Raw genomic sequence first — 22565 nt, forward strand, 5'->3', positions numbered from 1 at the left:
TGGGGTTTCACCATGTTAGCCAGGATGGTCTCGATCTCCTGACCTCTCCCAAAGTGCTGGGATTACAGGCGTGAGCCACCGCGCCCAGCCCAAACCTTATCCATTCTTACACAGAAATAACTCTTGCATCTATTCCTTCATTTTCATTTATTCTGCCACCATTATCATGAATCCTGATTATGCTTAACCCTCTAGAATGCTCACTTTCCTAATTGCTGCTTTTGCTTCTAGTCCTCTCTCCCAATTTAGCCAACACACTGCTTTCAAATGCACCTCTTAAAACTTCTTTTAGAATAATAATCTCCTTTGTTTCAGATCACAGAGTGAAGTCTGAATTACTTAGGCTAAATACCAAGTCCTCCAAAACCTGGTTCTTACCTATTTCTCTAATTCTAACCTTCATTTGTTTCTTGTGTGAATCATCTTCTCCAGCAAAGCTAGTCTAGTCACTGTTTTTAAAATGTGCTTTAATGTCTGCTTTAGCAGCCCCCAGTTATCCTAATTGTCTTGCAGACTAATGTTCCGCAAACTGCTTTCTTGAATTGAGACTTGACTTTACAGTCCAGGTCAAGTCACACCTCATTCTGAGGGATTTCCCAACCACTTCAGTCAACCATCACTGAGAGTTCCCTCTTGGGAACTCCTGCAGTGCTCTCTCTCTCAATGATCAAACACTTGGTAGAGACCTCATAGTATTCTTAGGTATCTTTTCATGCCCTCTGAAGTGTAATGTACACCTTCTATGAGCTGTGGGCTTAAGGTTTTATAATTTCCTGTGCCCTCAGAGAACCTGTACATTTTAAAAGCTCGATACATATTAATGTTATTTAGTAAAAAATATGATTTTTATAAGGTTAAAAAGATTGTTTTAAGATGACGGTAACACATAAAAAGTCCTTGTTTTTGTTCAAATGCTTACCCTTTATCTTTAGCATGGACATCAGCTCCATGTTGCAATAACAACTGTACAATCTTTACTCTGTTATATCCTGCTGCCAAATGCAATGGAGTCGACTGAAATATTAATCAAATATATTAATGAAATTCAAATAATGGTTGAATAAAATGTGTAAGAGGGAAAAAATCCAAATATAAAACCAGAAAATCCAATTATGACTTCATTGTCTAAGTAGTTATCAATTTGGTTTTACAAAATCCAACATACATATTGAAGGCACAGTATACAAGTTTATAAATTCACTATTACATATAGGAAGCAAATAACTGTTTATCATCAATAAGGTTTTACTAAGCTTAAGAATTTGAAATACTGAAAATACTGAAATACTTAAAACATCAGTGCTCTCTTCAAATATATTTCAGTTTATTGTAAGATAAACACATCTTTATCTTTATGTTACCAGGAGATAAGCACAAACTCAGTTGCAAAAGGAAGTACCTTTCTGCCATCACTTGCGTGGCAGTTGACATTTAATGGTGTGAGTAGAGCCATCATTTTTTCTTCGTTGCCACTCCTAGAATACAAAAAAAGTATTAGCAATTTGCATTCTTCATCAGATCTTCCTCAAGATAAGTACTGTAACCATTACAAAAAATTCTATTTAAAGTTTGCTTACTGTAAAAAAAAAAAAAAAGAAAAAAGTTAATGGTGAAGTATTCCTGTCAAATATTTAAAACATTAGTATGTACCTGGCACTTTCCAAGAGTTCATCCTTCTTATATTCACCTGTGAATTAGAAAAAAAAAAAGTATAGAAATTAAAAAGAAAAATTAACAAGTTTTATGCAAAAAGACGCCCAATGAATTATAAAGTAGATAAATTTGGAAATAAATTTCCAATAAATGGAAAATAGTTCATTAACAGAATATTATGTAGTTTAAAAATATTTGCATGAAAAGCAAACATGAAATACCTTTGCTATGGGATTAAAAAAAAAGATTCTATTTTATATAATGAAAGGCAACCTCAACTATATAAAAACAATATGCTCAGGAGAAGGAAAATCCAAAAGAAAATATATCAAAATATTAACAAAGTTTATCTCGGGTCATAGATTATTGGTGACCTTTTCCTTTTTCCCTTCAAATTTCCTAAAATGAGTATAGTATTTTCATAACAGAGAAACAAAATGTATCTACAACTTTGTTCCAAACCTAAAAAAGGCCAGGTGTATTGGCTCATGTCTGTAATCCCAGCACTTTGGGAGGCTGAGGTGGGTGGATCGCTTGAGCCCAAGAGTTAGAGACTAGCCTGGGAACACGGTGAAACCCTCTCTCTACAAAAAATACAAAAATTGGCTGGGTGTGGTGACGCACACCTGCAGTCCCAGCTACTCGGGAGACTGAGGTTGGAGGATCACCTGAGCCTGGATAGGTTCAGGCTGCAGTGACCTGTGACTGTGCCACCGCACTCCAGCCTGGGCGACAGAGCGAGACCTTGATATACACACACCCACACACACACACACCCCCCAAAAACAAACCCCTAAACAAAACAAACAGAACTCAATATACCAACATTATAGAAATTACAAAAGAATCTATAGCATCACTGATTATAACATAATCATTAACATCTTTATGAATCTAGATTTTTCAACATTAATATCATGCTTATTTAATGCTACTTTAAATATATACAAATATAAAAAAGGATTAACTATGAACTCTATTTCTTCTTTATTAAAGCCTTTACTTTTACAAATGAATACAAACAAAACTATAAAATCAACAAAATTTAAATTAATACAATGATTTGCTAAATGACATCCAAATTGCTGCCCACAATGTGAATTGTGTATTGACTGCCAAGGCAACACTTCTTTTGAGGCCCAAGATTTAAAAAACAAAAATAAAAGCATGGAATAACATGGACTACTAAAGGAGAAAATGAACACTGATTGATAGTCACAATAACAGTGCACACTTCTAAAAGTCTTTTCAAGAAGAAGTCTAAATTTTCTCAGCAATGGTAGAAGAAATAACACAAAATCCAGGCACAAAGCTCACAGCAAAGCCCCTTAGGATCTTGACTTTAGATTAGGTATGATTCTAGTTATCACAAGGTAGGTAAGAATATGGTAAATAATATGGCTGAGTTGCTAAGAGGAAAGCACACTGACAAGGGAGATAATATGTGAAGTGGATACAACTCAAGAAAGCTTGTCAATCTAAACTATAGCTTACGCATAGCAATAGGTTTCAAGGACATAAATATGTTACAGCAGAGTACAACTAGCATTCTTCATGGTACCGAAATGAGTGTGCCTAGAATCCTCTTCTGAATGGCTAGTGCTTTTTGAAAGGATTCCATCAAAAATTATTAAAATACATTAAAAAAAAAAAAAACAGTACAGCTTGAATATCCCTTATCTGAAATGCTTAAAACCAGAAGTGTTTTGAAGTTTGGATTAGAAATACTCAACCTGTATATAAAGGGGCAGGCATAAGTTATCTGAAAAACTCAGGGGTATTTAAGAAATATCCTGAATATACTACAGCAACATACAATTATCTATTACCCTCACTCCCAATAAGGTAACAATGACATATGTAAACATCAATTAGAAAAGAAAAAGAAAGCTTTATTTTTCTTAGAGGAGAATCAAATGTCAGCTATCTACATGTAGAAAAGGAAAGCTACTGAACTGACACTATTTTAAAAATCTAGCTGAGGTCATTAATCACAGGAGGCAAATTTCCTACCTGGCAAGCTTGTTCTTTACAGGCTTCCTGGAATAACCAGAGTATACAGACTTACCAGTAAGCACTGCTTTGGCAGATGGATCTGCTAAATCCAATGCTGTCCTTCCATCTGTATTTCGGATGGTTGGCTCAGCTCCATGCTGTAAGAGCACTGCAAAATAGCAACACTATTTTGAAGTTCAATGGTAATTTTAACAACTTGATTTTAGTAAATCATTTTCTCAAGAATTCTGGTCCAGCAAAGTCTCAAAGTTGTTTAAAGACCTTTCGTATCTTGTCAGAATGGGAATGTTACATTTTAAATATAAAAATAATACATATTCTATTATTTAATGCATTAAAGACACATTAAATAAGTTCCCCCTCAGTTCAATGTAGATTTTCCTTTGCTATTTATACAGCTGGTGCAAGTGACTAAGGATAGATAAGAGTGTATAAGGGGGAAAAAAAGGCAAGTGTGCTTGAAAGCTTTTTTCTTATTCCAAAAGAACACTGCTTATGCTAGAAAGACTGTTCACCATGACAGAAATAAAATGTCTAAAGCTATAGATAGCCTGGGAACAGAGATCTGTAGAATTTTTAAGAAGAAAAAAAAAACCACACAGGTAAATTCTTTTTAAAAAAACACAAACAAAAACCTGAATGGCTTCCTTATGCTTTCAACAAATTCTGTAAGGTCGTCAGTCATTATCTTTCTATTCTTCAGGAAGGCTGAATAATCAACAGGAGGCTGCTTGTATTTGTCCACTATTGAAACCATAATACAATGCACTTGTAAGGTATAAGGTAAACAGTCTAAAGAGTGGAGTAGGTGCATTGAAACCAAGGTGCAAATTACTCCTTATAAGGACAATTTTTCTTTGGAAAAATCTTAACTGAGGGATATATAAATAAAGGTTGCTAGCTGACCAGTTAGTTTTTTGAGGTTAACTACACTGAATTTTAAGTTAAAATCCAAATACCCTTAGTAGGGTTAACCTACCCCAAATCAAAACTACTACATTATAATTCAAGGCACATAAAAAGAGAAGTCTTGGCTGGGTGCGGTGGCTCACGCCTGTGATCCCAGCACTTTGGGAGGCCAAGGCAGGAGGATCAAGAGGTCAAGAGACAAGAGACCATCCTGGCTAACATGGTGAAACTCTGTCTCTACTAAAAATACAAAAAATTAGCTGGGCATGGTGGCAGGCGCCTGTAGTGAGGCTGAGACAGGAGAATGGTGTGAACCCGGGAGGTGGAGCTTGCAGTGAGCGGAGATAACACCACTGCACTCTAGCCTGGGTGACAGAGCAAGACTCCGTCTGAAAAAAAAAAGAGAAGTATTGTGTTTTGTTCTGTACTATATTATTATTTGTATTATTATGAAGATATTCCAGTATACTCTCTAAATAAGGAGCTGGAGGAAGACAGGCAAATATGTGCAGAAAGGAAGCTCAGTTCTTGTTCTTTGATAAGGTGAATTTCCATTCTGCTCTACTCCTATATATACCAGTGCTGTTCAACAGAAATAAAACATGAGCCACATAAATAATTTAACATTTTCCAGTAACTACAATAAAAAAAGAAACAGTTCAAATTAATTTGAACACACTTCACCTAATACATCCAAAAATTCAATATTTACATTTATATTATAATCAATATAAAAGTAGATATTTTACTTTTTTTTTGTACTAAGTCTCTGAAATGTGGTATGCTTTTTCCCTTAGAGTACATCTCAATTCAGACATTTCAAGCTCTTAGCTACCATATTGGATAGTGCAGATTATAACTACCTTTGGAAAACTCTACATTATTAAAACTAATTAATTATATGTCTAAGACTCTGAGGTACCAGAGATGGGTTATGTGGTAAAAATGATGTATTTGAATGTAGGGCAGGAACAATTTAAGATAACATGCAGAAAAGGAGAATTGGACAGAGGTAACCAGGAAATCCATTTCACATCTTTATAAATGACCTAATTTAAGCTGGTGAGGTTGACATAAACAGTGATTTGGGATGCTGGGGACGATGAGGTCCAATTTAAGTCTAGCATAGAGCACCTGGACTTTTTCTAGTGCACTGAACTCACTTTCTATCTGTTAAGGATTTCAACTGTCCCTATTTTACATCAGGAAATAATGGAGTTAAGGTGGCAATGAGTCCAAAATCCTTGAATTTGTTTGTCTCACAAAAGTAAATACCAGGTTAATAAAAATTCTCAAAAAGCCTTCTCACATACTATATACTTTTCTTACTTATCCTGCCATTTCTACTCTCCTATAACCCTATAATTCAGTAGCTATCATTTCTCACCTGGGTTACTTTACAGTTTCCTAACTGGTATCCTTGATGCCATCCATCCTACCCAGTCCCCTACCAGATTACTCTTTATAAAATACAGTCATGTGTCACTTAATGACAGGGATATATTTTGAGAAATGCCTTGTTAGGTGAGTCCATCATTGTGCCAACACCAGAGAATGTTTACACAAACCTAGATGGTACAGTCTACCAAACACCTAGGCTACATGGTATAGCCTATTCCTCCTAGGCTACAAACCTGAACAGCATGTTACTGTACTGAATACTGCAGGCAACTATAATACAATGGCAAGTATATCTGTAACTAAATATGTCTAAATACAGTATAAAAGATAAGAAATGGTATATCTGTATAGGACATTTACCATGAATGGAGCTTGCAGGGCTGGAAGTTGTTCTGAGTCAGTCAGTGGGTAAGTGATGAGTGAATGTGAAGGTCTAGGATATTGTAGTACATCACTGTAGACTCTGCATAAACACTGTACACTTAGCTATGTAAATTTATTTTAAAAATATATATATATTTTTTTTTTTGAGACGGAGTCTCGCTCTGTCGCCCAGGCTGGAGTGCAGCGGCCGGATCTCGGCTCACTGCAAGCTCCGCCTCCCGGGTTCACGCCATTCTCCTGCCTCAGCCTCCCGAGTAGCTGGGACTACAGGCGCCCGCCACCTCGCCCGGCTAGTTTTTTGTATTTTTTAGTAGAGATGGGGTTTCACTGTGTTAGCCAGGATGGTCTCGATCTCCTGACCTCGTGATCCGCCCGTCTCAGCCTCCCAAAGTGCTGGGATTACAGGCTTGAGCCACCACGCCTGGCCTAAAAATATATTTCTTCAATAATTAGCTTACTGTAACCTTTTTACATTATAAACTTTTAAAGTTATAAAAACTTTTTGACTTTTGTAATAACAACTTAAAACAAACATTACGTACAGCTATACAAAAGTATTTTCTTTATGTTTTATTTTATAAGCTTTTCTCTATTCAAAAAAATTTTTTTACAACTTTTCTGTTAAAAACTAAGATATAGACACACATATTAGCTAGGCCTACACAGGCTTAGGATCATCAATATTACTGTCTTCCACCTCCACATCTTGTCCCACTGGAAGGTCTTTAGGGGCAAAACAACACACACAGAGTTGCCATATAGTAATGCCTTCTTCTGGAACACCTGCCTGAGGCTGTTTTACAGTTAACTTTTTTTTTTAATTGCTGAGTATACTCAATAAAATTAAATCACAATAAAAAGTATAGTAAATATATAAACCAGTAACAAAGTTGGTTATTATCAAGTATTATGTAGTGTACATAATTTCGTATGCTATACCTTTATATGACTGACAGTGCACTAGGTTTGTTAACCCAGCATCACCACAAAAACCTGAGTAATGCCTTGTGCTATGAAGTTAGGACTGCTACGAAGTTAGTAGGTGACAGGAATTTTTTAGCTCCATTATAATCTTATGGGACCACCCTTATGTATGCCATCCATTTCGAAATGGAGTTACGTGGAGCATGACTGCATACTATGTACTCTTATCACAGTGTGCCCTTCCTCAAAAAATCTTCAATATTCCACACTGCCTACATATACTTATAGCAAGCTCCTTAACCTGGTATTTAAAGCTTTTTAAAAAGAAATCCCCACCTACCTTTTTAACCCTTTCTCCACTGGAAAGACTCCAAAAAGTAGGGCCTTGACTTGATCCTGCCAAGTCATTGTGCTCATTATCCTCTTAACACTCTCTGTTCCCTTCCACCATACCTTTATCTGGCTCTTTGTGTATTTTATCTCCCAAGAGAATGCAAGTTTCCAGAGAATAGGCACTTTGTATTCCATTCTCCAAAGAAATTTAGGCTCAGTACTACACACAAAAAGACACTCAGTAAATAGTAGTTAGATTAAATCATGGGATGTTCTTAAATATATAAATTCAGCTTGACAGAATTTGATGATATGAACAGATTAATTCAGTTCAGATTCAGAATAGTTACAACATTAGGAAGAGTCAGAAAAGTTAACAGCCTTACCAATACAAACATCAATCTTTCCTTTAATTGCAGCTTCATGGAGAGGAGTATAATTCCAATTATCTCGAGCATTGGGGTCTGCACCATGTCGCAAAAGGAGATTGACTACTTCAGCATGACCAAAAGAGCATGCATTATGAAGAGGAATAAGGCCCCCATCATCACGTGCTTGGACATTTGCACCATTCTGAAGCAAATATTCAACTACGTCTTTCCGCCCAAAACCTAGATGAAAACAAATTGTCCACACGTAAGTTCAACAAGGAAAAGATATCAAATTAGAATAAGTACCATCCATGCTAAAATGTTTCAGGTTGAAAAATAATAACAGACTCAACAATTCAAGAACTAATTAATGGAAAGGTGATCAGAAATATATCAGTAACTAACCTTAATGATAAAGCCAGAGTGACTCTCCACTAAGTAGTAGTGGTACCTAAGTACTGCCTTGGGTGGTACTACTACTACTAACCTCAAATAAAGAACACAAAATAAGTGACTGAAAGCTCAAAGTTCAAACGTTTTTCACTCTAAAATAGAGTTCTGCGTATTTAGTATGTATACATTTTCAGATGTTCAAAGTATAAAACTTAAATACGTAAATCACAACCTTATGATACAGTGACAGAATTCCTTTCCCACATCTATCTCATAGAACGTTTCTGCTAAACTGGGGGGACTACGAGAAGCAACAAAAAAAGATCCACTTACAGCTAATATTTGTCTATGTAGTGAGACACAGAGAGATAACCCCAGGCAAAAGTATAAAATCCAGTGTCTTCAAAGGAGTCCCTACTTTGTCACTTGCACAACACATATATAACTTCTTTCCATGTAGGAGGCCTCCTTTAGGTACCAACATTCCACAGTTCTGCTCAACTGCCCCCAAATCAAATAAAACAAAAAAAGTCTGATAATTTATTTATACTGATTTACAGATCTAGTATCAATGAGTTTCAATCTCTTATCATTCCTATATATTAGTACTTAAAATCTTTTTACACCTAGTTGTAAAATGACAAGGCTTTCAGGCATATGTTAAAGCAGATGGAGAGAGGTCTATAATGTGTTTGGGTAGAGAGAAAGGAACTGCTCACTCTTCTGAAATTTCTCCATTCTATTCTTAAAGCCACCAAGTCTGACCGCAGTTCTTCCAAGATGACCAGCAATGAGAACAGATAAGAAAGTAATGGTACAACATTTCTAAGGTTGATGCCTGGGGTTGGCCTGGTTGCACCTGATGGAAGAGCTAAAGATAGTTGAAAAGATTAACTATTTTTGTTTTAACATTGCTGGGTTCTGCGGTCACAAAGATGAGTATCTTTGTATCTTTGATTCTTCCCCCTCTCAAAGAGCTCATAATTTAAGATATGAAGATTTTAAATTTCAATACAATATAATTGCTACGTATACATAAAGTGCTACTAGAGCTTAAAGAAGGGAACTCCTAAACTAGGGGAAAGCAGAGAATGGAAAAGACTTGCCTAAGGCGATTCCAGTGATGACACCTAAGCTGAAAGCTTCCAGAAAAATAAGGGATCATCAGGAAAATGAGAAGAGGAGGGAGAGGTGAGGGAAAGGAGATGAGCAAGAAAGAAACAAAATGTACACAGACATGGAGGTATGAAAGAATAAATGCTTGGGCTGGGCACAGTGGCTCACGCCAGTAATCCCAGCACTTTGGGAGGCCCAGGTAGGCAGATCACAAGGTCAGGAGTTCAAGACCAGCCTGGCCAGCATGGTGAAACTCAGTCTCTACTAAAAATACAAAAAATTAGCCAGGTGTGGTGCCACGTGCCTGTAATCCCAGCTACACGGGAAGCTGAGGAATGAGAATTGCTTGAACTCGGCAGGTGTAGGTTGTAGTGAGCCAAGATCACGCCACCGCCCTCCAGCCTGGGTAACAGAGTGAGACTCCATCTCAGAAAAAAAAAAAGAAGAAGAAGAAGAAAGAAAAGAAAAGAAAAGAAAAAAAAGAACGAACAAATGCTCCATAACAGCCAGGATGCAGAATGCCAAAGTGGGCAGACGCTAGATCAGGAGAATGTCAGGCTGGCCGGGCGAATCCCAGCACTTTGGGAGGCCGAGGAGGGTGGATCATGAGGTCAGGAGATCGAGACCATCCTGGCTAACATGGTGAAACTCCGTCTCTACTAAGAAAAGAAAAAAAAAAATTAGCCGGGTGTTGTGGCAGGCGCCTGTAGTCCCAGCTACTCGGGAGCCTAAGGCAGGAGAATGGCGTGAACCCGGGAGATGGACCTTGCAGTACGCCGAGATTGGGCCACTGCACTCCAGCCCGGGAGACAGAGTGAGACTCTGTTTCAAAAACAAAAAACAAAAAACAAAAAACAAAACGACAACAAAAAGGAGTATGTCAGGCTAAGGTAGCACCTGGCCTTTGTCCCATAAATTAGTGTTTTTCAAACTGTTTTCAGATAGCAGGTTTTGTTTTGTTTTTTGAGACACAGTCTTGCTCTGTCACCCAGGCTGGAGTGCAATGGCGTGATCTCGGCTCACTGCAACCTCTGCTTCCCGGGCTTAAGCGATTCTCTTGCCTTAGTTTCCCTAGTAGCTGGGACTACAGGTGCGCACCATCATGCCTGGCTAATTCTTTTTTTGTATTTTTAGTAGACATGGGGTATTGCCATGTTGGCCAGGCTGGTCTCAAACTTCTGACCTCAAGTAATCCACCAGCCTCAGCCTCCCAAAGTGCGGGGATTACAGGCATGAGCCATTGCACCGGGCCCAGACAGATTTCAATTAGATCTTATTTAAGATTATAATAGGTACAGGTTACGTTTACTGCTAAATACCCAATGCCTAGTACATAGTTGGCATTCATAGAATTGCAAATTAACTGAATAAAATAAAAACTATTCCGGTTGAATCCTCCTTCTTCCCCTCACAAAGATCCAAAAGAAAATATTCCTGCACCTCTTGGAAACAGTTGGAAAAATACTGCTACAACACATCATTAGTCACAGAATGATGTGTTTAGGGCAGTGACTGTTTTTTTTTTTAAGAAAGATCACCTTGGCAATTGTGTGAATAAATGAATCAAATGCAGAGATAGGCGGTAGATATGTCCTTAAGGTTTTAGAATGCTATGTGCCATAGTCTAGGTGACAGATGATAAGGGCTAAGATTAAGACTGATTTGGTTAGGATAGTATATCCACATGGTTCATGTGAACACGATAGGTAATAGTCACATGGCTGGTGAAGCCTTCCTCCCACCCCTATTCCCAGCTTCCCAGTTTCCTTCCTTCTGGTTATCACTTTTTTTTTTTTTCACATACCTTGAAGTTATTTTACATACATGCAAACAAACATCTGCTAATATATATCTTTAAAGACAGTGTTTACATCTTTCTTTCTTAAAAAAACATCTGCTATTAATAATATCCCAGAAATCAACTTCTATCAGTATTGCATATATTTTTTTAACTGGGAGAGTCAAAATGTAACTAGTTCCATTCTCATACATAGTTAGGTTGTTTCCAATCTTACTACTACACACACTACTGCCAAGGTTTTTGGCCTGTGTAATGGAAGAGTGAAGTTGCCATCAACTGAAATGGGGGCAAGGCTGCAGATGAAAATAGATTTGTGGCAGAAGATGAGGAGTCCAAGTTTTAGACATGTCATATCTCACTGAGGGCTTATTGCTTCCTCTACCCAATTTCTAAATGCTGGGATTCCTCAAGACTCAGTTCTCTAACCTCTTTTTAGATAATCTTATCTGATCCCACGGCTTTAAATACCACCTAGATGCACAACCCTCAAATTTAAATCTCCAGTCTAGACTTTTCACTCAAATTCCAGAATGTTTACTTAACATATTTCCTTCCAGATATTTTAAAGGTATCTCAAACTCAACATGTTTCCAACTTCTATTTCCACTGATATTACCTTACTCCAAACACTATCACCTCCAGCATAAGTTCCTGCAATAGTCTCCCCTAAATAGGTCTCTCATTTCCACTTCTGTCTCTAGTGACCTTTTAAAAATAATCATATCACAGCCCTGTTTAAAGTAATTCCTTGGTTTCCCACTGATGCTCTTAGAATAAAATTCAAACACTCGACTACGGCCTTAAAAGCTCCCTCATGAACTGGCCCTCACTTTCTCTAATTTCACTTCACACCATTCTTCCCTTTCCCAACTATAATATAGCTTTCTTCCAGTTTGTCAAGTATGCCATTGACTTGGTACATGCTGCCCTTCTGCTTGGAATGCTCTTCTCTTGCACAAAGCATCCTACTTCTACTCACTACCTGGTTTGTTTAAATGTCACCACCTTAAGAAGGCTATCCCCGATCATCCTATCTAAAACGGTCCCTTCTGCCCATCCACATTTTTTCCTATCTTCACACCATTTAGTTGGTCTATCTCCCACCTCCTTCACTAGAATGCAAGCTCCATACCAGCAGGGATTTTTGTCTTTGCTGTTCATAGCAGTATTTCTTGGCACTTATTAAAATTTGTAATTACTCTTTACTTATTTTCTAGACTCTTTTTTTTTTTTTTTTTTGAGACAGAGTCTCGCTCTGTCCCCCTGGCTGGAGTGCAGTGGCGCGATCACGGCTTTTTTTTTTTTTTTTTTTGAGACAGAGTCTCGCTCTGTCCCCCTGGCTGGAGTGCAGTGGCGCGATCACGGCTCACTGCAAGCTCCGCCTCCCAGGTTCACACCAGCCATTCTCCTGCCTCAGCCGTCGGAGTAGCTGGGGCTACAGGCATCCGCCACCATGCCCAGCTAATTTTTTTTGTATTTTTACTAGAGACAGGGTTTCACCGTGTTAGCCAGGATGGTCTCGATCTCTTGACCTTGTGATCCACCCACCTCGGCCTCCCAAAGCGCTGGGATTACAGGCACGAGCCACCGCGCCCAGCATTTTCCAGACTCTTAGTTCCATGAAGGACAAGAGCCATGTGCTTCTTAATTCATCACTACTTCCCCAGCATTCTTCAGAGTACACGGTACAGAGCAATTTGTTGATGTTTGCTGAATCAATGTATCACGGTATCACGGTATATGAAAAAGAGACTGAGAAGTAAAACTAAGAAAGAATGGCACTGCAGAAGCCAAGTAGTAAAATTTCAAAGAGGTGAAGGTCAGCTCTTGCTGTCATTAGCCCTGACTTCAGTCTTCCTTCCTGATCACTTTCTGGGCATTGCTGATCACACTGTCCTCCCCAAGTAGGCTATCCACAGTTGCCCTAATCTATGGTTCTCTGCTATCCCAACCACTTAGCACCCACCTGCAGGAAATGCTTTTAGAAAAAGGCTTCTTAATTTGGAAAGTAAGAGAGAAAGAATCAAAATAAAAGAAAAAGTTGTAAAGCTAACTCTATAAAGTTATTTGATGTACGCAAGCATTTTAGAATAAGGATTACTATTCTTCAGCAGTAATAAGCATATCTGAAGTAATCAAAATGGTGACTCACAGACTAACTCCCCCAGAAAGGAGAGTTAGGTGTGCACAGAAATAGCTGGAGTAAAACATCTAGCTGTTACAAGAGACAGTGTCAAGTGGAAAGATATCTGTCCCAAAGGATTGGTGATCTAAAAGAAGGTCAAGTAGTAGCTTTCTGTCAAAATAAGACTGGAAAGAGAAGAGGGTTGTGTGAAACCAGAGTTAAAGAGAAAGACATTACTGAAACTAAGTTTTAGCTGAGGCAATCGATATGGGTAGAATGGGTAAAGTGATTATACCCACATAGTTACCAACATTCCAAGACACAGATTACTTGTGTCAATGTTTGTATCAACATGATTTCCTAGTCATTAAGATGTCTGAAACCAGTCTGGTGACTGATAGTAGAGGTCAGTATGATTTTACACTCATAAGGTAAGAACTACAATATGTGAGTGAATGTAATCTGCTACGCTGAGACAGTAGATGAAGAGTCTGAGATTTTGAAAGTTTGAAGCCACATCTTGGGCACTTAAATTATTTGAAAGCAGTCAATAGGTAGCTATGTAAAAAAAAAAAAAAAAAAAAAAAGCTGTTTGGAGTCTAGCGAAATCTTTAGATTTAAGATACTTCCTGGCTGGGCGCTGAGGCTCACACCTGTAATCCCAGCACTTTGGGAGGCAGATGTGGGTGGATCACCTGAGGTCAGGAGTTCGAGACCACCGTGGTCAACATGGTGAAACCCCGTTTTTACTAAAAATATAAAAATTAGCCAGGCATGGTGGTACATGCTTGTAATCCCAGCTACTCGGGAAGCTGAAGCAGGAGGCAGGAGAATTGCTTGAACCTGGGAGGTGGAGGTTGAAGTGAGCCAAGATCGCACCACTGCACTCCAGCCTGGGCGACAAGAGTGAAACTCTGTGTCTCACCCCCGACCCCCAAAAAAATCATACCTCCCAAACTGAGGAGTAATCCTTGATAAAATCCCTATTGTTACGGTCTCAAGAATAGTTCAAAGTACTTCTGTTAAGCATCAATTTCTGAAAGAAAAAATGCTCTGCAGGGTATATTCTGATCACATTCTCACTGGCCAGGTAGAACATAAACAGGCATATCCTCAGAGTCAATATCAATCTCCATATTCTAAGGATCTCTTTATGAGGAACCAGAAGCCTAAATAAAGTTGGTAGTCATGGCTGCTCAGGACATACTGTAGTTTATTTTGTAATTATGGAACAGCACTCAACTTCAAACACTGTTCTACTTGTGAAAATCCTGATGAAACCATACACAGAGTATGAATCTACTACACAGTGCTTACAGGGAAGCAAAGCAGGCCTATCTGTAAAGTGTATTTGTTGACCACATTAACCACGTGTCAGTTAATGGCAGGTATTGTGTCTTATTCATTTCAGTTTACTCAGGGACAAGGTCAGTGTCTGGCATATAGTAGGACTTGACAAACATTTGTTTAATGCATGTCTAATACTCTGCTGGAATAGGAAAGGACCCTCACAAAGAATATGGTGTTAATGATTTGTGAAAACAGAGAAAGTAGCCTCTTGTCAAATTTATTACTTATCTAGATGCCATCAGTTTCAGCAGCTCCAGGTACTGGTTGCCAACCATGACTATTGTTAATAGTATCATATTTTGCTGCTATACTGGAAACATGCTTTCATCTGAATGGCTTCCCAAAAGCTGTGAGGCAGTCAAGTCCCTACAGAGAAACCAACTTAGACTCTTAGGAAGTTTAACTAAGTGCTATTCCTCTCCTGTCTTTTATAGCCCAAAGGTGGGATTAATCACTGATAATACCATTGGTCCCATATGAGATGGTGATGTCTTGCAATATCTAAAGGTAGGCTAACACACAGGGTTTTGTCCAAAGGCAAAGTTCTGGAAAAATGTCAACAAATGCCACAAAACAAAGCTCCTGTGGTCTGGGAGATTGGAAGGTATAATCAAACAGCCTTCAGCTTTCAAGCAAGTCAGTCAGGACTCTCAGTGACAGATTTTTTCTGAGGAATGTCATTTTAAACCTCTCATTTACTATTCTGTGTTACAAGGTTTCCCTCTGTTGCCCAGCCTAGAGCGCAATGGTGCAATTTCAGCTCACTGCAGCCTTGGCTCAAGTAATCCTCCAACCTTAGCCTCCCAAGTAGCTAGTACTACAGGCCTGCGCCACCATGCCTGGCTAAGTTTTCTATTTTTTTTGTAGAGATGAAGTTTCGCCATGTTGCCCAGGCTGCTCTTGAACTCTTAAGCTCAAGTGATACTCCTGTCTTTGCCTCCCAAAGTGTCAGGCCTGTGCCACCATGCCCGGCTCATTTTTCAATTTTTTTGTAGAGATGAGGTTTTACCATGTTGCCCAGGCTGGTCTTGAACTCTTGAGCTCAGGTTGATACTCCTGCCTTTGCCTCCCAGAGTGCTGGGATTATAGCCTGTGGCACCGTGCCTGGGCCTCATTTACTATTAACTTCAGTTTGCTAAGATCCAGAAAAGTATTTCCCACATATATTTCTTAAGAATGAAGAATACAAGGGAGAGGACTTTGCCCATCTCAACTTGGGATAGATATACTGTCTGGCCAGATTAGTAGAAACTTGGAAAAGAATGCCATGGCCTCTACAGTGATGAAATTTTGACCATCTGAATGGGGGAATACTGAAAGGAGTACTCCAAACTCTTGTTACTGAAGTCAACTGTCTACCTCTAAATCCAGCAAGAGCTGAGGGCAAAGGTATGGCTCAAAATCTTGATAATACATTGGGAGATTTGACAAGTCAAGAAAGATGATGAATTCCTAAATAGATTGATCTTTATTTGATACTAGGGTTTCCTGCTGATGTATGATTTAAACATCTCCCATAGCAAAAACCAATCCTTAAAACAACAATCTATAATTGTAGTTTCAGGTGAAGAGTGTTGGATAAATTTTGTGCATCTCTTACAACTATGATATTGGCCTACAGCCAAAGAAGGAAATGTTACTGACAGGTTACTGGAGGTCTCCAATAGTTATCATTTCGGGAAAAGATATGAATGGCAATCACAAAAGCTAGTATATTTTTGGTAGCTGAGCAGTCAAAGCCTTCGATTGGAGGAATCATCCCATTTTCTTGTACCAATGAGATTGTAACTTGTTGGCTGAACTAGGCTGAAATCCTCTCTACAACATCTCTGAAAAATGCCAGTCCAGCCACTGCTTGGATACTTCCAGCCAGTTCCATGGCTGAATATTGTTAAAGGTTGTCTGACCACTTCTAACCTTCCACCTACTGGCCTTAGTTTTGACTCCCAAAGCCACACAAGTAATATCCACTCACTCTTTGTGAATCTTCCACATATGTGAAGACGGTAACATGGTATAGTCTTCTTTCATCTCTAGAATAAGCAGCACTAATTTTCCTATCTATGCTTGTGCAATAAATTCCAGACGCTCTGATTCCACTTTCCTCCTCTGAATAAAAAAAAAATCCCATCTTATATTTGATTCACACAATTGAATATAATAATCCAAGTCCAGTCTAACCAGTCCAATGTATATGGCTCAGTAGCATACTCATACTAATTGTAACATATTATAAATATAAAACAAGTGTTACCTTGTTTAGCTAGGACTCTACAATGCAAACTTCTACCTCTACTCCAAGAGTTCTAAGATTGTAAGGAATGCCACATATTTCTTTCATTTCTATGATGACATCAAGATGACTTTCTCCCCAAGTTCGTGTCACCTCTTCTTTACTTTTTAGAAATAAGCTCAGAGAAGCAGAGTCTTCTTTACTGAAATCTGTTGTTTTCTAGGGCATTAACTGTCAAGAATTTCAGATACTTTTGCTTTTAGTAAAATTAGAGCAACAGCCACCCTACCACCAACTTGCCTCTACAAGTTCTGTTATGTGTTGGAAAAAATCATTCCTAGCCAGGCACGGCGGCTCTCGCCTGTGATCCCAGTACTTTGGGAGGCTGAGGCAGGCGGATCACGAGATCAAGAGTTTGAGACCAGCCTGACCAACATGGTGAAACCCTGTCTCTACTAAAAATACAAAAATTAGCTGGGCGTGGTGGTACATACCTGTAATCCCAGCTACTCAGGAGGCTGAGACAGGAGAATTGCTTGAACCTGGGAGATGGAGGTTGCAGTGAGCTGAGATCGTGCCATTGCACCCCAGCTTGGGAGACAGAGCTAGACTCTGTCTCAAAAAAAAAAAAAAAATTATTCCTATCTTGTGTATATCTGTGTATGGTCGGGGGCAGTGGCAGGCGGACTGAAAAGGAAACAATTTTCAGAGTCATTTTTCTTCTAAGGAATTACTTCTTAAATAATATTTAGAAGAAAAGTATGCAATCTAGTGCAATAATAAAAAATCACCTAGTAGAAGGAAAATTCCTGTTTATGCTGACTGTCTTCCTCATTAATAGAATTTAACTGTCTTGGTGCTGGCAACTGATTATTCTTTTAATTGAACTAACTTTTGGGGATGAAATTAAACCAAATGTTTTCTAAACTGATTTTCATTTTCTGTGGTCTGCACGCACCTCTCAGTGCTAATACTACTTGGGAATCAAAACAAAAAGACAAAAAACATGCCTCCTCTAATAAAATCTCCAAACTTTAACTGGCTATAAAAAATTTTAAAATAATTATGTCCCCCATCACCTCCAACAGCTAACTCTATGACTGATGTACAAACACAAGAAACTGCTTGGTCAGGCAGTTACATAATACCACCACCTGTGTTGAACTTCCAACAGTACGCTTGCAGGCACATTAACATGACTGATAACTCACTACCTACAACAGATTATAAAGTGTATTCTCCATACATTAAGTGAAAAAGTAGTTAGATGCACTTAAAGAGCTTTTCTCTGATGAACCTAAAATTCAGATTAAATTTACAAAGCCAGTTTTTTAAGAAGTTTCTTATATGATAGAAGTGCAGGACTTTAAAAGCTCTGGTTGAATGAAGAACCCCCACCTCATAATTTTTATTAGTCCCTTTTCATACCTCTACCTCTTAATTTTATAACCTATACCTGATAATTTGGGTAAGTTGCGAGTGGTGGGTTGGTTTCCAAAATATTAAGTTTTCCAAACTTAAACAAACAAAATGAAACCTATGTAAAAACATGCTTTGAAATGTTGGTACAGAACTGAAGGCGGGAAAGTAGAGAAGGAACAAGGTCAGTGAGGATCTAACACCATAACCTTACATCTCTAAATATTACTATTTTCAGATATGAACTCACTAATACACCAAATTCTTAAAAGGTAGCAACTAAGATCTTTCTTGGTTATTTTTATCCCACAGATCAACCGAACAGAATCTAAGTAACCCTACCCTTTGGCTTATGTATCAGTTGATCGTGACAGTTTGCCAAACCAGTTGTTTAAATGTTGACTACATGGTCAAACAGGACAATCTAAATTAGCTCAAGAACGGCAGCACTTACCACCAAAATTTCAGGCAAAAAGGCTAACTAGGTGTGATTTGACTTACGTATTCTTCCTTCTCTTTCCATTGCCCACAAACTGTTTTTAATTCTCCCACCTAGATTCTCCAAACTTTCTTTTTTTTAAAAGACTCCCCAGTGGAAATCCAACAAAGGTGCAATTGGTCAAAAAAGCATACCTCCTGGTAGTATTTACATTTAAAACCCGGAATAGGTTAAAGCGAACAAATCTCCAATTCGTAGAAAGTGTAAAAGTAGTATCTGTGAAACAGGAAATCTTTCTCACTGCTCCTTTTCTCTTCATCAACCTAGCTCCAAAAGAACAGGAGTACTTTAAAAGTATTCCCTGATTTTTTAAAAAATTGTTTTAAACATTCATGAAATACACAAAACAAAAAACCAGGATTGTCAAAGGTAAGAAGAGGTACTCCCATTTTCAATCACGTATGACTCACCTGAAGTTAGAAAAAGTCATAATCTTTCCTACAACTGAAAAGCATGCATGTTTTATGGAAATAAGCTGAATATTCCATCTAAGTCTCTTTTAAATTCTTCGACTAAATTTAACATGCTTATATCATGAAGTGAACCTACTATATATTAATGTAATTCAAACGATCTAAATTTCAGAATGAAGCAAGGTTAGTCCCAACTTAAATTCTAGATTCAAGCTAAAGTACTTACACCAGCTTTTCTCTTACACTACTACTTTCCACCCCAACTTGTGTGTGTGTGTGTGTTTGTGTGTGTGTGCGTCTAAGGCTTCCCGCACCCAGCCTAAGTCAGATTTCAGTTCTCCCAAACTTGCCTATTTCCAGTTCTAGTCACTCCAGAAACTTGGTAATGATTGGCTATTCTGATAAACTAACTAATGCTAATGTGTGAAGGTCCTGTTAAGTTACTCCTCCGAAATTACTTCCTTGTATTTTACAAAGTCCTTCAAGACCTTAACCCAAATGGAACTCGCAAGAACGAAAAATTTTGGAGATAACTGACCTTTTAAATCATAAGGTCTATCAACTACTTCCCCTACTCTTTCTTGTGTGTAGAGGCCTTCTAGGGTAACAAGACCGGAAGTTGGTACAGGTATTGTTGATACTGTAAAACAAAACAAAGCCAAAACCTCAAACCACCCCCCACCCCCGGCAAAAAAACAAAACAAAAACTTCCAGTGAGTGTGGCACGCTCACCCCACCCCTAATCTCCTCAGTCCCCACTGGAAGAGAGCGAGATCACCAGGACCTGAGCCCTGAAGAAAGGTCGGGGGCGGAGGAGCACTGGTTTCAGGCCTGTGGGCCCCGGGTGCGCAGGTGAGGGTCTGGAGCGAGGCGAGGGAACGCTGGCCCCGGTTACCTGCGGCGAAGTGCAGCGGGGTGGATTTCCTGCCCGCCGTGTCGCGGCTGTTCACCTTCTCAGGCGTCACCAGCCTCTTGACTCGCTCCACGTCCCCGTTGCGGCACGCCTCAAATAGCTCTCGGGCGGCCGGCTCCATGGCCTCGGCCGCCGCGCTCGCGGAGGCCGCTCCCCCGCCGGCGCAGCGGCGACCCGACATGATCCTGGCCGCCGCCACAGCCAGCAGCAGCGCCAGCAACGGCAGCAGGAGCCCCGGCCCCGCGAGCAGGAGGGCGAGGCCCCCCGGAGAAGACGCGCTCAGGGCCCAGGCCGCTCGGCTCCCTGCTGTCACCGGATCCGGCTCAGTCCCATGGCCGCGCCAACGCGCACCCCTCGCTTGGCTCCCTGCCCCCCGGCTGCCCCGCAGCAGCGGAGGCAGAGCGAATCCGCCGTCCGAGACCTGAAGCGACGCGGCGGCGGAAGCTGGCAAGGCCCCTCCTGCCAGCTCCGCCAAGCCCTGGGAGCGCACGTGACGTCGTTCTGCGCGTGCGCAGTGGCCGGGCACCGGCCGGGCAGGTTTCGGCGAGCGGGGCGCCGAGAAGGGTTTGTGGGAAATGTGAGGCGAGAGGCTTCGGCGTCGGGAGAAGGGGCTTAGTCCCACCGCCATCTTTGCGGTGGGTTTTGCTAAAGCCAAACGATTATACATATTGTCTTTTTTGTTGTTTTTTTTTTTTTAAGCCCTGGGCTTTCCAAGCTGAACTTCGTCGCTAGCATTACACTGAAAAAGAGCACTTGAAAGTTTTGCTCCGATCTTGCATATGCTTTTGGAAGTCTTAGTGTGGAAATTGTCCGTAGTTTCAGCTTCCACATCCCTTTCTCCTGGGAGATTTCTTTTCCTTTTTTTTTTTTTAACTGTGTTTCTTTTCTTTCCTCCGCAACTGCTTTGTTGTTGCTGTTTCTTGTAAACCACTTATCAAAAGTGAGGTAGTTGCCGTTTAATTAGAAGTTTGGATGAACTGCCCCAAAATAAAGGAAATCAGAACAGTCATGAAAGTTGACTCCAGTTGGAGGGATGGCTGTGATCAATTACTCTTTCCACAGTAAGTTACTAGCTCAGGATTGATTAGAGGAACTTTTTGTAAATCAATATTGTACCCGACATGCCTAAAGTTTGGATACACTGAGCATAGGCATCTCCAAGAAAGTTTTCTGAGTTGTAATTTTTTCTTTGACCAACAAACCAAAGAAAAGCACATACTTGATTTTTATGGTTAAGGTAGTGGTGAAGTTTTACACGATAATTCCCCACGACACCCCCTTGTCTTAAACTGAAGGAAAGGTATGCATATACATACATTTTACTTGCAGAAGATGATACATGTTGACCTTTGGCATTCTGAAAAGCATCCCCCCGCCACCTGCTACCTTAACCTGTTTTTCAGGAAATCCAGTTTTTGTTGGGGAGTGTTGACTCACTACAGTACTAAAAGAGAATGTACACTTTTTTGAACATTTTTATGCATATGAAATTGAAGTTATGGTGCTTATCAATAAAATGAACATGCATGAATGTATCTAGGACTAGAACACTACCAATATGATTGCGTTTATTATTTTTCTTCTCATAAATCTGCTATGGTGATCTATAATCAGTGAGAAGTTGAAATCACCGTTGTAATTGTTTTGGGGCACCACAAACCACACCCATAGAAGACAGCAATCAATCAATAAATGTGTGTTCTGATTGCCCCACTGACAGGCTATTCTACCATCTCTCTCCCTCCCCTTGGACCTATTTGTTCCCTTACACAATAATACTGAAATGAGGCCAGTTAAGAACTCTACAATGGTTTCTAGGTTTCAAGTGAAAGGAAAAGTTGCATATCTCTCACTTTAAATCAAAAGCTAGAAATGATTCAGCTTAGTGCAGAAGGCATGTTGAAAGCTGAGATAGGCCCCCTTGCACGGGACAGCCAAGTTGTGGATGCAAAGGAGAAGTTTTTGAAGGAAATTAAAAGTGCTACTCCAGTGAACACATGAATGATAAGAAAGTGAAACAGCCTTACCGCCAATATGAAGAACGTTTGCGTGGTCTGGATAGAAGATCAAACCAGCCACAACATTCCCTTAAGCCAAAGCTGAATCCAGACCAAAGCCCTAACTCTCTTCAGTTTTGTGAAGGCTGAGAGACCTGAGGAAGTTGCAGAAGACAAGTTAGAAGCTAGCAGAGGTTGGTTCATGAAGTTTAAGGAAAGAAGCTGTCTTCATAATGTAGAAAGAAGTGTAAGGTGAAGCAGCAAATGCTGATGTGGCAGCTATAGCAAGTTAATTAGAAGAGGGGTCCCCATCCT

General features: G+C 39.6%; 1 protein-coding gene and 1 long non-coding RNA gene across 3 annotated transcripts in view; one reads left to right on the forward strand and one right to left on the reverse strand.

Annotated features, from left to right (window-relative positions):
- TNKS2 (tankyrase, TRF1-interacting ankyrin-related ADP-ribose polymerase 2) overlaps positions 1-20805 on the reverse strand; it is a 77897-nt gene extending 57092 nt beyond the window's left edge. The window contains exons 1-6 of one of the 2 annotated variants that reach the window (XM_011995895.1): positions 20236-20693; positions 8007-8231; positions 3722-3817; positions 1651-1687; positions 1400-1475; positions 920-1014 (exon numbers count right to left, since the gene is read on the reverse strand). In XM_011995895.1, coding sequence (XP_011851285.1) covers positions 920-1014; positions 1400-1475; positions 1651-1687; positions 3722-3817; positions 8007-8231; positions 20236-20434 — 728 coding nt within the window. In that variant the 5' untranslated portion in view covers positions 20435-20693. Of the gene's footprint in view, positions 1-919; positions 1015-1399; positions 1476-1650; positions 1688-3721; positions 3818-8006; positions 8232-20235 lie in introns of both variants that reach the window. The other variant, XM_011995904.1, reaches the window with a different exon arrangement.
- A 123-nt stretch (positions 20806-20928) lies between these two features.
- LOC105550855 overlaps positions 20929-22565 on the forward strand; it is an 18086-nt gene continuing 16449 nt past the window's right edge. The window contains exon 1 of the long non-coding RNA XR_001007786.1: positions 20929-21314. This is a non-coding gene — a long non-coding RNA (uncharacterized LOC105550855). The remainder of the gene's footprint in view (positions 21315-22565) is intronic.

The sequence above is a fragment of the Mandrillus leucophaeus genome, unplaced genomic scaffold, assembly GCF_000951045.1.
Source record: "Mandrillus leucophaeus isolate KB7577 unplaced genomic scaffold, Mleu.le_1.0 Scaffold1133, whole genome shotgun sequence".
Taxonomy (NCBI): Eukaryota; Metazoa; Chordata; class Mammalia; order Primates; family Cercopithecidae; genus Mandrillus; species Mandrillus leucophaeus.